The 15385-nt window shown below is 38.3% G+C and overlaps 1 protein-coding gene across 5 annotated transcripts in view; it reads right to left on the reverse strand.

Annotated features, from left to right (window-relative positions):
• Positions 1-616: 616 nt before the first annotated feature.
• FTO (FTO alpha-ketoglutarate dependent dioxygenase) overlaps positions 617-15385 on the reverse strand; it is a 258770-nt gene continuing 244001 nt past the window's right edge. For all 5 annotated transcript variants that reach the window (XM_049806750.1, XM_049806749.1, XM_049806746.1 and 2 more), the window contains one exon: positions 617-850. In XM_049806750.1, coding sequence (XP_049662707.1) covers positions 700-850 — 151 coding nt within the window. In that variant the 3' untranslated portion in view covers positions 617-699. The remainder of the gene's footprint in view (positions 851-15385) is intronic.

Consider the following 15385-nt stretch of genomic DNA (forward strand, 5'->3'; position numbering starts at 1 on the left):
TTGGAGTTCCAGGGAGCCCAGGAGGTGTAGATTCACATCGGAAATCTCTCCCAGTACCACTCAATTGCCATGATGAAAAACAGCGAGAAAGCCTTGGGATCTATGTCAGGATGCTCCTTCAGAGTTCCTCGTCTGAAAAAATGCTCTAACGAGGAGCCATTGCATAAAGGACTTTCTCCACCATCTCCTCCACCTCCCTCTATGTTAGTGGATAAAGAAGTCACAGCTCTATTCTAAAGAAGTCCAGCAGGCTCACCCCAAGCTGGCCTCTCATTAGGATGCCCAGATCATGGATTCTGGTTTGCGAGAGGAGTGAACTATGCCTTGTGTTGCTCAAACCTGCCGAGCCAGAGGCAGTTCTTGGCATCCCTGGAAGCTGAAATTTAGATGCCAAGGGAACTTGTGGAAACACAGATATCCATAGGCTGCGGGGTCAATGGGAATTAGAGTAGAGGAGGAAAGAAATGAGGCTGGTGTTCTGGACTTCAGGTCTTAAAAGCCACCTGTTTCTGGCTGGGGGCCTGGTCTTTTTTATAACAAGACAGTAACAAAGGTACTGTGTGAAGACCAGTAAAATCTGCATTGACACATAAAATAACACATGATCAAGGAATCATAAAGCTGAAAAGATTTATGTTAAACTAAAAGGCTTCTCTCCAAATGATGAGCATCAATAATTCCAGGCTGGAAGGTCACTTGTTATTCCACCGACTGAACAAGATTTTGTAGATTAGCAATTACTTCTTCAAGATCATATGGCAGAGGCATATTACAGTCATCATCTGTCCAGAAGGGATGGCATTCTGGTTTCTGGTCTTCTGGCAAGCTCTCTGCCGCTTCTGACTGGCATCTGAAAAGAAAGGTAAGCAGATGAACTACTTAAGAAAAACTGTATCAAGAAACTGAATACTCAGCGAGGATACATTTGTGCATTAATTTAAAGAGAAAGATTATAATAAAAAAGAAATACTGCATCTTCTGACCAAATGGATTGTTCATTTCCAGCGAAGTTGATTTCTGTTGTAGGCTTTGTATTTTCTATAGGGATTTCTCAAAAAGCCAATCACAGAGAAAACTCAGTTAGTGTACCTTTATATGGTGAATTATTTTTTCATTATCTCAGATGTTATTTAAAGTATGTGATTAAACCATTATCAGATTTAAATGTTTGCCAGTTTCCAATGTATTACTAGATTATTGAGAAAGATTAAACTGAATTTAGTGCATTAAGGTCAGGGGGGATAGATTAAACAATATTAAAGAAGCCGGACTAGCTTTGTAGATTCTGGAGATTTACAAGTGTATCAACCTGCTTAGCTCTGAAAAAGGCTATATAAGAAGAGAAAATTCTATAAAGATAAATGGAAATGGAGGTTAATAACAACTTCCAATGATGAATAGGTGGGCAAAACTTCAATAAAATTAAATTAAGAGGTTAGTGTATGTTAGTCCCCAGAGAAAATATTTAAATTACAGTGGGTTTTATTAAATGGATTATTCATCAATACTAGTGAAGTCTAATTATAATATTCAACTGAACTGCAGCCTGCAGAGTTAAGTTTTGTAAGTGGCAACCATCACATCTGTTAACACTAGGCTGTAATACAACATGCTGCATCAAAAAAATTGTCACAGTTCAAGGAGGATTTCTCCCCTTCTCTTTTCCTCTCCCCTGAAACAATTTGCATGTTGCTGATTAATTAGTTAATGTTTGCAGTGAGGCAAGACAAAGAAAAATGGTAAGCATTACTATAAATTTGGTATATATACTGTAGGTCTATGTAGTTCTTCAAAGAGATAACAAGCAAATTGTAGAACTACGCTTTTATCTCCTGTAAGACATTTTTTAAAATTCATGTTCTATAAAGCACATAATTGTTGTAACAATTTAAAAGTTGTTTTAACCATATATGTCTTTCATCTCTGTAAAATGAACTAAAAATATTGACACATGTGACTTCCTTGTCTATACCATCTGCCTTCTGGAAGAGACTATTTCCAAATGAAAGATGTCTTCTTCTCTTGGGAATTATTAATGGCAGTGTAATCCCCATGAGAAAACATACTTCAGCTTTACACCCATGTTGGTGTGTGGTTAATTGCCGCACCAGCATCCTGGGCACTCAATCCATCGTACATTACACTACAAGGACAGTATTAACACGTAACATTCCAATATATCTTCAGCTCTCCACATCAGCCCCTGATAATAGCATCTGTTAACATGCACTAAGTACTATTATGTAGCACATCAGTTCATAAATAATAAGATTAGCCGACCTCAGGGCCCTGGGAAGAGTAATGTGTTTAAATGTTCTCATTATTTATTTAAAACAAGAATTAAAGGAACAGAAGCTACTTGTGACAATCCTCTTAGCATAAATATTAAACTGTTTGCATTGATAAGCTGCACTGTACAGAATAACAGAGGATTTGTTTTGCCGGCTGCTTTATAATAGTTGTTAGAGCAAATGCAGTTTAGTGTATGAGTTCTGAGAGGTACTTAACTGATTGTGCCATCATGTTCTGAAGACATTTTCCAAATTATAAAAAGGAACAGGAGAAAATTAATATGCAGGGGAAGCTGAAACTAATTACAGCATAACTCTATAAGGCTTTTAAAATCTTGCTTTGTTTTCTGTCTTGGCACAAAATAATATGCTCAATTTGCTGAGTAGTATAAGATATTCCAGTTTAAGCATTTCAATCTAAAAGTGGATAAATTAACCATGTAGAGATGATTGCAGGTGACAAATCAAGAAGCTCAGGTGGTAAATACTGCAGGAATGTTATGTGGTCTGCAAAACTCAACTTATAATAAACCTTCTCTTTCTCACACATCTACTATTAACAACACAGTTTTCACTGGGAGGAAAAACGTACCAACTTTTAGCTTCTTCACCATTTCAGAGCCCTTTTTTTACCTTTCATGTCTCTATTTTCCCTCGCTGTCTCACACAAACAGATTGACCAGCTTTTCCCTCACATCTGGGGTTTGGGCATTTGTGTTGCTGTAAAGGTGGCAGCAGTCACAGCAATGCTGTGACTGGACAGCCCGTGAGCAACTATTCTAGTTGCTACTTTCCCTTCTCTGTTTTTCTCACCGGCAGAGCTATCTCTGAAAGGTCACCCCACCACTAAGCATATGCCTTAACTTCCAGGCAACCATGCACTTGGGAGGTTTTAGCCATATCATATTCCACGTGAGGGATTAGAGGAATGGAAGCATGTCAGGTCCATGTCAGGACAGAAATGCATCAGTGTACTGCGAAAAGTATAGAAAAGGGGAAAGCAGTACTGTAATATCCCAAGTTCTACAATCCCATAGCTCCTTTGTCTTTCTGTCCAGGATTTCTATTGCCTTGCTTTGCATCACTAGCAAGAACAGTAGTGAATGTTACAATTTTACATTTTGTGAGTCACGTATTTTGACCAAAATTACAATCCCTGTGCTGGATCTGCTGACATCAAAGTCAACTCAAGTTGCTCATATTTGAAGATATGGGGCTGGGTTCTAAGCAGTCATCACTGCACCTGGCAGTTCATTAAGCGATTCACCCGAATGGCATCCACAAGCTTGAATGCAGTCATCCAAACACGTGCCTTCTGACTCAGAGTTAGCGTGCAAGAACAGTCCTTTCCAGATGAGTATATTACTATTGATTTTAATAAATTTCTGTGGGAGAAACTGTTCCTACAATGGTCTTTAACTTGTAGCAGAGTAACAGACCTGAAGATCCCGCAAGAGGATAGCAACATTTTTAACTGAAGCAGAACAATCAAAGGCACTTAAATAATTGCACAGAATTATTTCAAATTCCTTTGTATCTGGGAAAAGATATCTAACATAAGTTAGCAATGATAACTCAGGAAAAACAGAAGTTCTATCTTTTCCCAGATACAAAAGAATTTATGAGGCTTCATGTGGGGAACACTGCAAACATGGAAGTACAGTGGTGGTGGGAAAATACCAAGATCTATAACATTATATGTTAATTAAAATATTATAAATCGATTAAAAACTTTTGACTTAATAAAGTTAACTCTCCAAAACAGAGTAGATCTAATCTGTGTATACTGTATGCACAAAATGTGGTTAAGAGTGGCAGTAACACATGCTCTGAGATATAAAACAGATGCCAAATCAAGAGGCATCTTTCATACCTTATTGGCAGCAGGAGAACAGAAAAAACGCCCTGAAATGTTTCAGAGCAATTTAGCTCCAACACCTTGATAATACATGTTCACCAACATATCCCAGAAAGGATGATTTTTCTAAAGATGTGCAGAATGCACAAAACTCCAAGGTCCCTACTTTCTTGCTAAAACAATCAAGACCCATGCCAGTTTGTATTAAAAAAGCCCATTTTAAAGGAACAATTAGTTACTGTTGCAGTGCACATTCTCACTACCTCCCCCCTCTAAACTTCATAGATTTTTGATCCCCTTTTTGTCTACTTTTGCCAAATGGACTTCGGTCACTAATATTTACCAATAGCTGAATACTAATATAAGTTCAACTAAGTCATGACAAACATTTGTATGGCTGTATGACTACTTGTATGACAACGTATGACACTCTCCCTTGGCAGGTGGCTAATTTCACCATGGACAGGTGTACATTCACTGAGACAGCCAGTTGCCAGGTTATGGTCCCCTGGGCTGCACTGACATTTTGATGATCAGGGTGTCAGCTACATTAGAGGACACTGATCACGATGCTAAAATTAACCAAGCTAGCTAAAGTGTGTGTTAATTATGAGTATGCAAGCAGTCAATAAAAGGTTAATGTAAAAGTCAAAGGATAAATTTATTTCAGTATTGCATCACTCTACTAACTAAATGACTAACATTATGCTTTGTTTTTAATCGATATATTTTACAGTAATGTGTGAGCCATTGATTTGAAAAACAGTCTTCTTTCTAACAGTTAAGTTTTGCAGCTATTAAGTATCAAGTATCAATATACTTAAACCACTCTTTTTTCAGAGCAGATACTTTTTTGTTCTGTTGTCAGGATCAGGAATGCATATAAGCCAGGAGGTGGGCTTGGGTTCTGCTGATGAATGTAATTAATGCAAATAAGAATTATTACCCAGGAACCTAAATAAGATCCTGTGAATTAGGGTCCCGGCATTCTATTGCACTGTTTTGTCTACTCCACAGAAGTGTAGTCAAATCAGATCAATAGGGGTCAATTTGTGGCTCAGACTGCACAGGCGTGTTAAGAATGAGGAGATGATATGAATAGCCCTGTTTCCTAGATGGTACTAATTTAGCTGCCTACACCTGGCAGTTCAAAGACCAGTGGAGATCACGTGGAAATTCATAAGTCAAGCAACATGGGTCTGGCCATCTTCCCCACGTACTGATATGGTCAGCAAGGGAGGACGGGATATTTGCTCTGCGTGTACAAAAGTACACACTCACCCATACATGCGTGCTTCAGCATTCCTGAAATGATTATGTTTTTTATCGGCGTTATTTCCTCCCTCCATTCACGCTAGAATAAAGGTGTTACTGAGCTGTTATTCAGAACTTCAGAGTATCTTAAAAAACAATGGCCCAGGTAAAAACAGTGTTTGGATCACTCTACTGAGACAAATACATTCATTAAACCCATACCGACACTGGTTATAATGATACAACACTGCTAACGTGGATGCTGATCTGAGTAACAGTAGCAGTAGTAGCTTTAGACAGCATCTTCCATTCTTAAGACTCACAACGACTTTGCAAATTTGACTCTGATCAAGTATGGGTTATTACTGTTCCAACACTGAGCTCTGCTATGTGAACACAAATCCTAATAGTACAGGTACCTGGTACATAGAGCTTTGCTTGCAGGTTTGGATTTTTTCATCCTTGTCCTTCAAACCTTTCCTCTGCCTGGAAATTATTACGCAAACTATGTGTAGTTACTGTAATCTCAGTCTTAGGATTATCCCATGTCATTTCAAGCTGACATTCTTAGTTGCCAGAGCATATACAAGAGAATACAGTGCGTTCTCAGCTATCTGAATTGTTATGCAAAGCACAGAGAAAATGTGAGATTACATACATGAGAACAATTACTCAAATAAGGTAACCTTGATTTGTCTTTTTTCTTGGTGTATCTCATTGACAGGTATGACAAATTTACTTCTGCTGCTGAATGTGTCACAATTAAAACCTGATACCACTTAAGTCAAAGTTGAAACTCCCAGTGATTTCGACAAGGCCAAGATTACAATCCAAATGCTTTTCCAGAAACCATTCACAATAGACATGAGCTAGTAAGCATAATAATAATAAAAACCATCCAAAAGAAACTATGGAAGGAATGAAATAGGCTGAATATAGTTTCTCAAAGTGAAACTTAGCAAGGGATACTCAATGGAATTTTTAATCCATTCACAATGGTGGTTAAATTATTGGCATTGTAAGTCAGCTAATACAATGTTGAGTAACGAGATGTGATGTTCTGTAACTTCAAAGTTGTCACAGAAAGAAAAAATACCTGTTTTATCAAACTGAATTGCTCAGTAAAACACAGAAAAACTCTAAAGCAAAAATTCAAATTGATGCTGTAAATACACATTCTCCTTCACCTTTGGTCATGGATAGGATATTGGGATAAAGTCCCTAAAAAGGATTTTAAAAGTCACCCCTGTTATTTGAAGAACTGAACTTTCATTTATCTTCATGAAGAATTAAAAGGTGAAAGGGATAAATCTAACTCATGATAAAATGGAATGGGGGTGAGAGATCTGAAAAGCAGCTGCTTTCCAGTTGGGTGCCCATTCCAGCACTAGCAATTTCAGACATTACCATATGCCTAATTTTAAGTTTTCTTCTACTCCAGGCACCTGTTTGGTCACAGTAGCTGGTAACAAGTGAAAATTTCCAACCACCGATCAAGGTTTAAGGCCATCAGGTAGACTGCTGAGAACAATTTTATACCTAGAGCTATTTGTCAGCATGTCCATTACATACCAGTGGTGATGAATAGGACATTTTGCCAGTTGAGCAGTTAGGAGCTGCTGACCTCTGACATCAGTCACTGGAGGGGGCACCTGAAGCTGGCATTGCTCCTACCCAGCCACATGGAACAATACGGGGGTCAAATGGTGAGGGTGATTATATATGTTGTATCTCAGGCAACCTCGCTAGAGCTTTAGCGTACCCAGAGTCAAATTCCAGAGCTCAGCACAAAGCTGAGACAACTGTCGAAATGTCCAAAACAAAAGGTGCATGGTTTCACAGAGGTATGAGGTAGCTTTCCTTGCCATTCAGGAGAATGGAGACGCTGTTCTCAAAGAACAATGAAACAAACACAGTTGAAGAAATGACAACTCTTCCATTAGGAGCAAAACGTGCAACAGCCATTCTGTCACTGGTGCCCTCATCCTGCATGGACAGAGCTCCAGCCTGGATCATCTATATCAGAGGGAAACCATTCCTATGCTTTCCCAGGAGTACTTTTTCTGGAGAGCCAATCCAAGATATGAGATTTACGTAGGGAGCTGAAGTTAAGCTTGTTTATAGTTAAAAAATGTTGAAAACTTGACTTCTGGTTTGGCTTATTTTAGAGGAAATAACATATACAAAATCAGTATTTCAGCTGGAACGTCGCTAGTATTGAAGGGTGTTTTGAAAATGGGGGTTAGTTAATGCCCCATCATGACACAGGCTTAGGGTGGAATGTTTCCCGATCTCTTTGTTTCAACTCTGTAAAACATAATCAAACCAATAATTTACAAATCCCTCACTTGGTATTATGATTAACTTTCATAATTGGTACCCCAAAACCTGTTTACTGAAAAAAAAAAACGGATGGAGAAAATATAAGTATATTGAAATATAACAATATGAAAGATGCTTTCTTCATATGGCTGTAAATGCTTTGCCTTTATCATCAACGAAATCCTATTTTTTCATGCCAAAACTGGAATTTTGACAGTTATTAAGTTCAACCTAAACCTTAAACCAAAGATTTTCTTAGCTTTTTAAATTAACCAATCAGAAAGTTGTCAACGTTGGCAGACAGTATTTCTTTCAGTTGTTCCATGCTTGTCCCTACTGTGACTCTGCACAACTAAAACCTTCCCAGGTTTACTCTGCCTTTTAAGAACAAAACAAATTACATCAATATTTGACTTTGCAAACCAGATTTCAGAAGTACTGGTCCCGAACAGGCAGTGAAATTAAGTGGCCAGATGGAAAGAGAGCAGTGCTTAGTTCTTTGGAACATGTAGTCCCCAGTGTATTCCCAAGGAGTCTGTCCCATTTACATTAAGTCACTGCTGATGTTCTTTCATGTGCTGTAACTACAGTGTGCCCAGCCATACGTAATGGCTGAGACCAGGACTGCATTTATAGAAGGGACAAAATTAGTTTCTTTCCAGATAAGAAACTTGAAAAGAGGATGCCTGATTTAGGAAGGGATAGAGGCAATATCAGTTAAATTTTATTCCAAGAAAAAAACTTTATCAGCTGCACAAATATGCAAGTACAAATACACATGATGGCACGTTAGAAGATCTTTTCTGTCTGCTTCTTTCCAAAGTTGATAATGACTTGTGTCACTGATGCATTTGGCCCTTACTACCCAACCAAAGGTTACAGTCACTGACCCAAGAGCTTTACGCCTCCAAAGCCAGCCACTCCATTGGAAATGAGGATGCTGCTAAAATATCCTGAGGCACCACTGGTGACACAGTAGGATAGCCTAGAAAGAGCCAGCATTATCCCTGTGTGTACTTCTGCAAAGTGAATCTATAGCAGAATCCATCTTTTAACACTGGCCTGCAGAGTGCATTTTGCTGTTCCACAGAGAGGTAGGAGAGAGATCAATGAACCTGACACTAAAGAGGTTTAAGTGACAGTTGCATGAACTTGAAAATGCTGGAGTTTCTATTATTACTCAAATTGTAAATCAGGTAAATAAGAGAAAAACTTAAATTGTTAATACCCTCCAAATTTTGAAATAACAGCAGCCACAGCACCAGTGGAGTCCAACTGCGAAGAGTTTTTCAAGTGGTGCGCCAATGTGTTTCACATGTATTTTTAGAAATATAGGAAAAATTCACAAAACTATGTTTAAAGAATAGTTTGCTTTGCCTTAACTGTAGAGAAATTAAAATAAATTTTCAATTTTTTTTTGGCCACAATATTAATTCAAATCTGTAAAAATATACTTCAGTCTTTCTAAACTATGGGAAAGGTTAAAGATTTGCTGCACAGTATCCTCAGCTACAGAGTGGGGATTATAAAACAAAGCCCCAAAACCTCAGAAACATTCCAGCTCTGGGTGGAAAGAATGGAAGAAAAGAGGACACAAGAAGCTCCTTTCTCCTATATATTAATCTCTACCTTGGGTGAATTAATAAACAGAAATCTACCCAAAAGATACTTCTGATGAGATTACCAATGCCCTTCCTCACCACGTCCACCAACTCCACCTTACCAAAGGGGAATACCTAGTAGATGGCACTGCAGCAACTGTAATGCCACTGAGAAGAGTGCTGGCATCGGATGCATGATGTGAACTTGACGTCCCCAGACAGAGCTTTCCTTCTCCTTTGTGGCCTCTGTCCAACAGACCTAGAAACTGTCCATGAGAAAATCAGTGCGCCTCCTATTCCCACAAGAGAATGGCTGTGTGGGGTAGACTCCATTCCATGTTTGTTTGATTTTTTAATTAAGAAACATCACTACTCTCTATAAAGTGTAGGGGTAGGGGGTAGGGAAATCCCCCAGAGAAACACTGAATAAATAACACAGCATTTGCTGAAAGATGAAGTTTAATCCAATTTAACCTATGGGTCTACAAATTGTTCCCTTTCAGCCCTGTTTCTCAGATGCTTTTGCTTCCTGCTTTTAGAATAATATGTATACGAGCAATGTATCCGGACTGTATGAGAAGCACATTTATACATATTTATATGCTCACCCCTTCGTACCAATACTTGCACAAAATCCAATCAGTCCAAAAGAGACAGCATTTAGGAGGAAATTTTCAGCACCACAGACATGGATTTAGTTATATACTTTTCATGATCAGCAATGGGATGTGAGCTATTCCCCCTGTGCTGAGAATATTTGGCTTTGACTTCAAACAACGTAGAAATATATCAACCTCAATATAATTTATATTCTCTCAAAAGGAACTTAAAATGCTCTAAGTCTTTGCTGAGGCATCTGATGTTCCAGTCCCCTCTGTTGCACTGTATGATCGGCTGTTTTATTTCACTTGCGATCCTTGCTTTCCTATGATTTTTTCAGACAAAGAAACAAAATGTCTGCTATATGCTGAGTATAAACACAGCTGACTTGTTTTCCCCAAAGTATTGATTTTATGCACTTTTAAAATAACTATTTTCATTCTGTTTGCATAATCAGCTGGGGCATTGTTCCTCTACATTTGCAGAAACACAGATGGAATTGCTGATTTGGAGCCTTTGGAGAGATTTTACAGTATTCTCCAGAATCTAAGCTTCTATTAAAATAAGGTTTCAAGCACTTCTGGTTGTGAAGATAGCCTGGACAATGTAAATTGATGCATGGTTATCTTGTTGAGTCCACAACCAGACAGACAGACGCAATAGCACCAAGGGAGCTGTGAACTTCCCCCACTTATTTTATTGGGTGTTTACTTGGGGCCAGATGCTCCCCGCTGTTGTGCAGAACGGCGTTAAATGACTGAGAATAAGAGAGGAAAAGGAAATGGAAATAAAAACCAACAAAGAGGAGAAAAGGAAATCTCCACAGCTTGCTTCCCAGGGGGCTACAGATGCCCTCCCTTGCCAGTATTAGACTGCTGGAAGATTTGGGGCTGAGCCATGCATATGGTACATTTTTCGAAAGACACTGTATTTTCCAAAAGAATGTCACCCGAGAAGTTAATGATGCTTCCAGCACCATTTACTGTTCCACTTTATCTTTTGTACCTCTTTTATGTGGATGTCATACAGCCGAGGAAAAATGTAAACATAGGGTGGTTTTAGATGACACTGCAGGAGGATGGCCCTTCGTTTAATGCCCCCTCATTTAAAGTAAGCAATCCCATTTTCCAAAGAGTGTCAGGGTTTGCAGGCTCTGCCCTTCTGCAAGAAAGTGAAAACATTTTCCTTGTTTCATGTGCATTTTTCCATAAGACAACTTTTCATGTTAATAAAAAACAACTGCTGTATGACAAATCCCTATTTGTTATATGTGGAGAGTAAAATCGAAAGAAACATGACTGAATGCAACTAACAGTAACCATATTACTTGATCCTTAAATCAGACTGGACAGAAATGGGCTATATCTTTTCAGCCTCAAAGCTATGTAATCCTTTCAGCTCGAAGTGCTTCCTGCATCACTCCTGCAAGCTGCTAATAGAACCCATCCTCAAAATCCCACAACTTCCATCAAGACCAAAACAAGGATGACACAGAAGGGGCAGCACTTGGGAGCAGAATGGAACCGCAGACCTTATGTATTTCTAGTCACTATTGTGCAAGAAGGACTCCACATATGATTTTACACAGAACAGTCCTTTGTTGACGTACATTTATTGGGGAGAGTGACACCAAATGGAGATCATGCCCCAGGAACCATGTTGTCTAGTTGCTCTCAGACTCTAACTAAAATGCAGCTCTCACCAGCTTTGGTCCATTTCATTGAATTTGCATGTGTCATTAGCCAAAAGGAAACTATGACAGACTGATGGCAAGCACCATATGGGAAACCCAAACAACCACAAGACTGACTTTCTATTTGCAGACTGAAATTAAGATCTTGCTTATCACTATAACTTGCGATATAAATACGTATGTGTACATATATACATCTCTACATACATACATACATACATACTCATATAAAAGGAGCTTACACCTCATTTTCTATCAAGAGATATGGCCTTAACTCCTATGTGGCTTAGGGAACAACAACAACAACAAAGGTTTATTGTGCTGCAGAACTACATTGTCTTCCCTGTGTTGTGCACCTCGGCTGTTGCCTGCAACCAGAACGTTTATAACACATATTGGAACTAATACTGTAAGAGCATTGCCATCCTATAGACTAAAACACAGTTTCCTTTAGGTCAACATAAGGTCAGACAGAAGCAGGAGGGAACAAATAATAGGGAAATGAGAAAACAGACACAAGAAAGGCAGAGAGGCTCAAGAAGAGGAAAAAGAAGTTTACAAATAAAAAAAGAAAGCCTCATGTAACTAATCACATTCCAATCACTGCAGAATTTCTCCATGGCTACTGCTTTATTCAGTCATATTTTACGGATAAATCACTATAAAAATATACCACAAAAAAAATTCCAGTGCTGGCAGAGAAATAGACTTGATGTCCCAGGAAATGCTACAGTATATCCAGGCACAAATAAAAATCATATGGCAACAATATGCTCAATATGCTGCTTCTCTACTTCTGTAGCTGGGGTAAATCTTTCTGATTACCAAACAAGACCACAGAATCTTTTCTATTTACCCTCTGCATTTCACATAACTGAAAACATTATGTAGAGATGTTAAATATCCTTTTCTACTTTAACTTGTAAATAATTACCATCGCCCAAACACAATGCATTTCTTTACTTATTTTCAACTGCATTAAGGGAAGAAATTCTCTGTGAAAGTTCAGCATCACTATACCTCAACATTTTGCAATTAATGTAATTCTGCAATATCTTTAATACCAACTAAAATTCCAGTACAGACTGAATGATGACTTAAAGTTATTAGACAGGAATACCCTTTCCTTTATGGAATATGATTGCATTCAATCAATGTAAACACATGATCAACTACATGCATCTGATCCTGCCCTACTTCCGCAGACATTATTCCATGAGTGTTTAAAAAAAGTGCAAGATCCCAATCTATAACATTCTATCAGTGGACTTGAATTCTCTCAGCACCGTGAAGACTTATGCACCCAAGTGAGTACCACAATGCTACTAGTTGGTAAAACCTAAAACGTCTATTGCAACAAATGCATATAGCTCTTCATATTATTTTCCATGGTATAAAGAATCTTTCTGACTGCAATATCAATGACTTTAAACCACAGACTAAGACTCTAGACCTTTCGGTGGTGCCAAGTCACTTGTTTTATATGCTATGATATATAGTCCTGGCTTTGAGCTATCTCTCGCTACTGATGCTTTTGATGCTTTGTTCTCTTTTTACTTTAGGATGGAAAATAACAAATAATGCTGAGTTCTCTTCTTACTCTTGAATTCTTCTGATGTCTATCTTCAGAACTCTTCGAACATCCAATTTATGTCATTCTTTTTCTTTTTTATGCTGTGAATTTGAAATGAAAGAAGGTAACATAATATCATAAGATCTACGGACGATTGAAATGGCCTTCGGAGTAAACTTCAGAGTTATTCGTAAAACTATCTTGCCTCAATAGAAAGTAAAAAATTGCTTTTCAATAGATAATGCAACTACTCTTGAAATTTTTCTTGGATGAAGTTATTGCCATAGGGAACACTCTAATGATAATAAAGTATATGGTGCCAATGCCTCAAGAGCAGTTCAGATGGGTTATTTAGTTAGTATTTGCAAGGCACAATTCAAATTCATTCTCAAACATTTATGTGCTTTCTCTTGACTAATTCTTTATTATAAAATGGCTACAAAACCTGAAGTTTGTTAATGAGAGAAGCTGACATTTGCTGTTCTGATTGACCTGCAATGCTACTCTCATGATTTTCTGTCGTATAATTCCTGTTAAAACATCACATCAGAATTCTGAAGACCTCTTACATTAGTTAATTAAGGACCTGATTCAATCTTCTATCAGGTTTGAGCAAAATGCAAAGTCACATATTTAAATCTCATTTAGCTCAGTGGAACTTTGAAATGTATTTCAAGTTCAGCACAGGCTTAAAAGCTTCACTGCGTAGGGTCCCTAGAGATGATCTCTACATCACTGCTCAATGCACAGCCATATACATATACATGATTAACTGCAACTTTTCTTAAGAACTTGAGGTAGCCATCCTATCCCTACCCCAGTCCCTCTCCTCGCATTTAGTATCTAGTCCCTGTACTGCACTGACCCATTCTCTCTAATTCGTTATGCAATGAGCATGAACCTTCCATGTGTTATCTGAAGTAATGCAGGACTGCAATAACGTACTAGCAGCACGTTTCAGGGGTTTCTGCCAAGTAACCTACATAGTAGCCACACTGCCAGGTTCAAGTTCTGTGGATAATGGTGTAATTTTTTGAGCCCAAGGCAACAGAAATCTTCTCTTATTGGCTGCCATAAGCTGTCCATCCCTCTGTACTTTGTGCAGATTCATAGGAAATTAAGACATACGTAATTAAAAGTATCCATTTCATTACTCTCACGAGAGACCTACTGCTTTGTCTCGCTTCGTTCTGTGTCTGCTAAAGAACAGTTATTTAAACTTTATGAAAAGTGGATGGTCTTGGCCTTCCATATGTTTTATTTTATCTATGAATGTTGTATTTCAGACTCCATTTTTCCTAGTTTGTTGCTTGCCAGCTAAGCTACGTTAGTCATTCCTTTCAATGAACTGCTGATGAAACTTCTTCTCTTCCTGTTACAAGAAACACTGCTTCCCTGAGCATGCAACAGACCTAACATGCCTCCTACTTAGTTTGCTTTTTCAAGTAATATCGTGATTATATTAATCTAAAATGCAAAGTATGTGTTCACTTTTTTCTTTGCCGAAATGCCATTCCTCCAACCTGTCTTAATGCCAAGGCATTAATGTAAACTTTAAGGGGTTTGGCAATAGCTATATAATCCTCCTCTTTTTGGTGCAAACGGGAGGTGTTCTTTCTTCTCTTTTCCTTTCTTAAGCACTCCTGAGGAGTTATTAATTTGTAGTTTGTATTTCTCAGATACGTGCAGCTCTACAGGGAAATTTCACACACTCTCCCATTTATTGAAGTGCCAGTAAAAGCATTTAGGGAAGTTAATGACATTCCTCAGAAAGACGAAAAGCCCGTTTTCTTAGATCTTCTCCTACAGAGTTTGTCCTTTCCACTTCTACTTTAGCTTTTCTGGCATTTCACCACTATTGAGTATTTAGAACACTGTTGCCTGCCCAAACAGTGACAAGCCCGGGTTAGCTACTTTCTGTTAACAGATACCAATTTGATCTCCCTTTTCCAAGCCTTAATGGCTTTAGCAGGCTCAGTTTACTTAATGCTGGCTTGTCTGTCTAGCCAGAGTGAAATGCTGGCGAAATCACATTGTAACCACAGGTTCTTTTCAAGTCCTTGAGGACTGCTCCATGCACTTCTTCCCCCCTTTTTTCCCCTCCTGACAAGATATTAGAAAAATACTGTTCTCTACATTTGTCTCATAATTTAAACCAGGTAGCAATCTTCTAGCAATATTTGTGACTTTTCT

Source organism: Accipiter gentilis, chromosome 7 (assembly GCF_929443795.1).
Source record: "Accipiter gentilis chromosome 7, bAccGen1.1, whole genome shotgun sequence".
Classification (NCBI taxonomy): Eukaryota; Metazoa; Chordata; class Aves; order Accipitriformes; family Accipitridae; genus Astur; species Astur gentilis.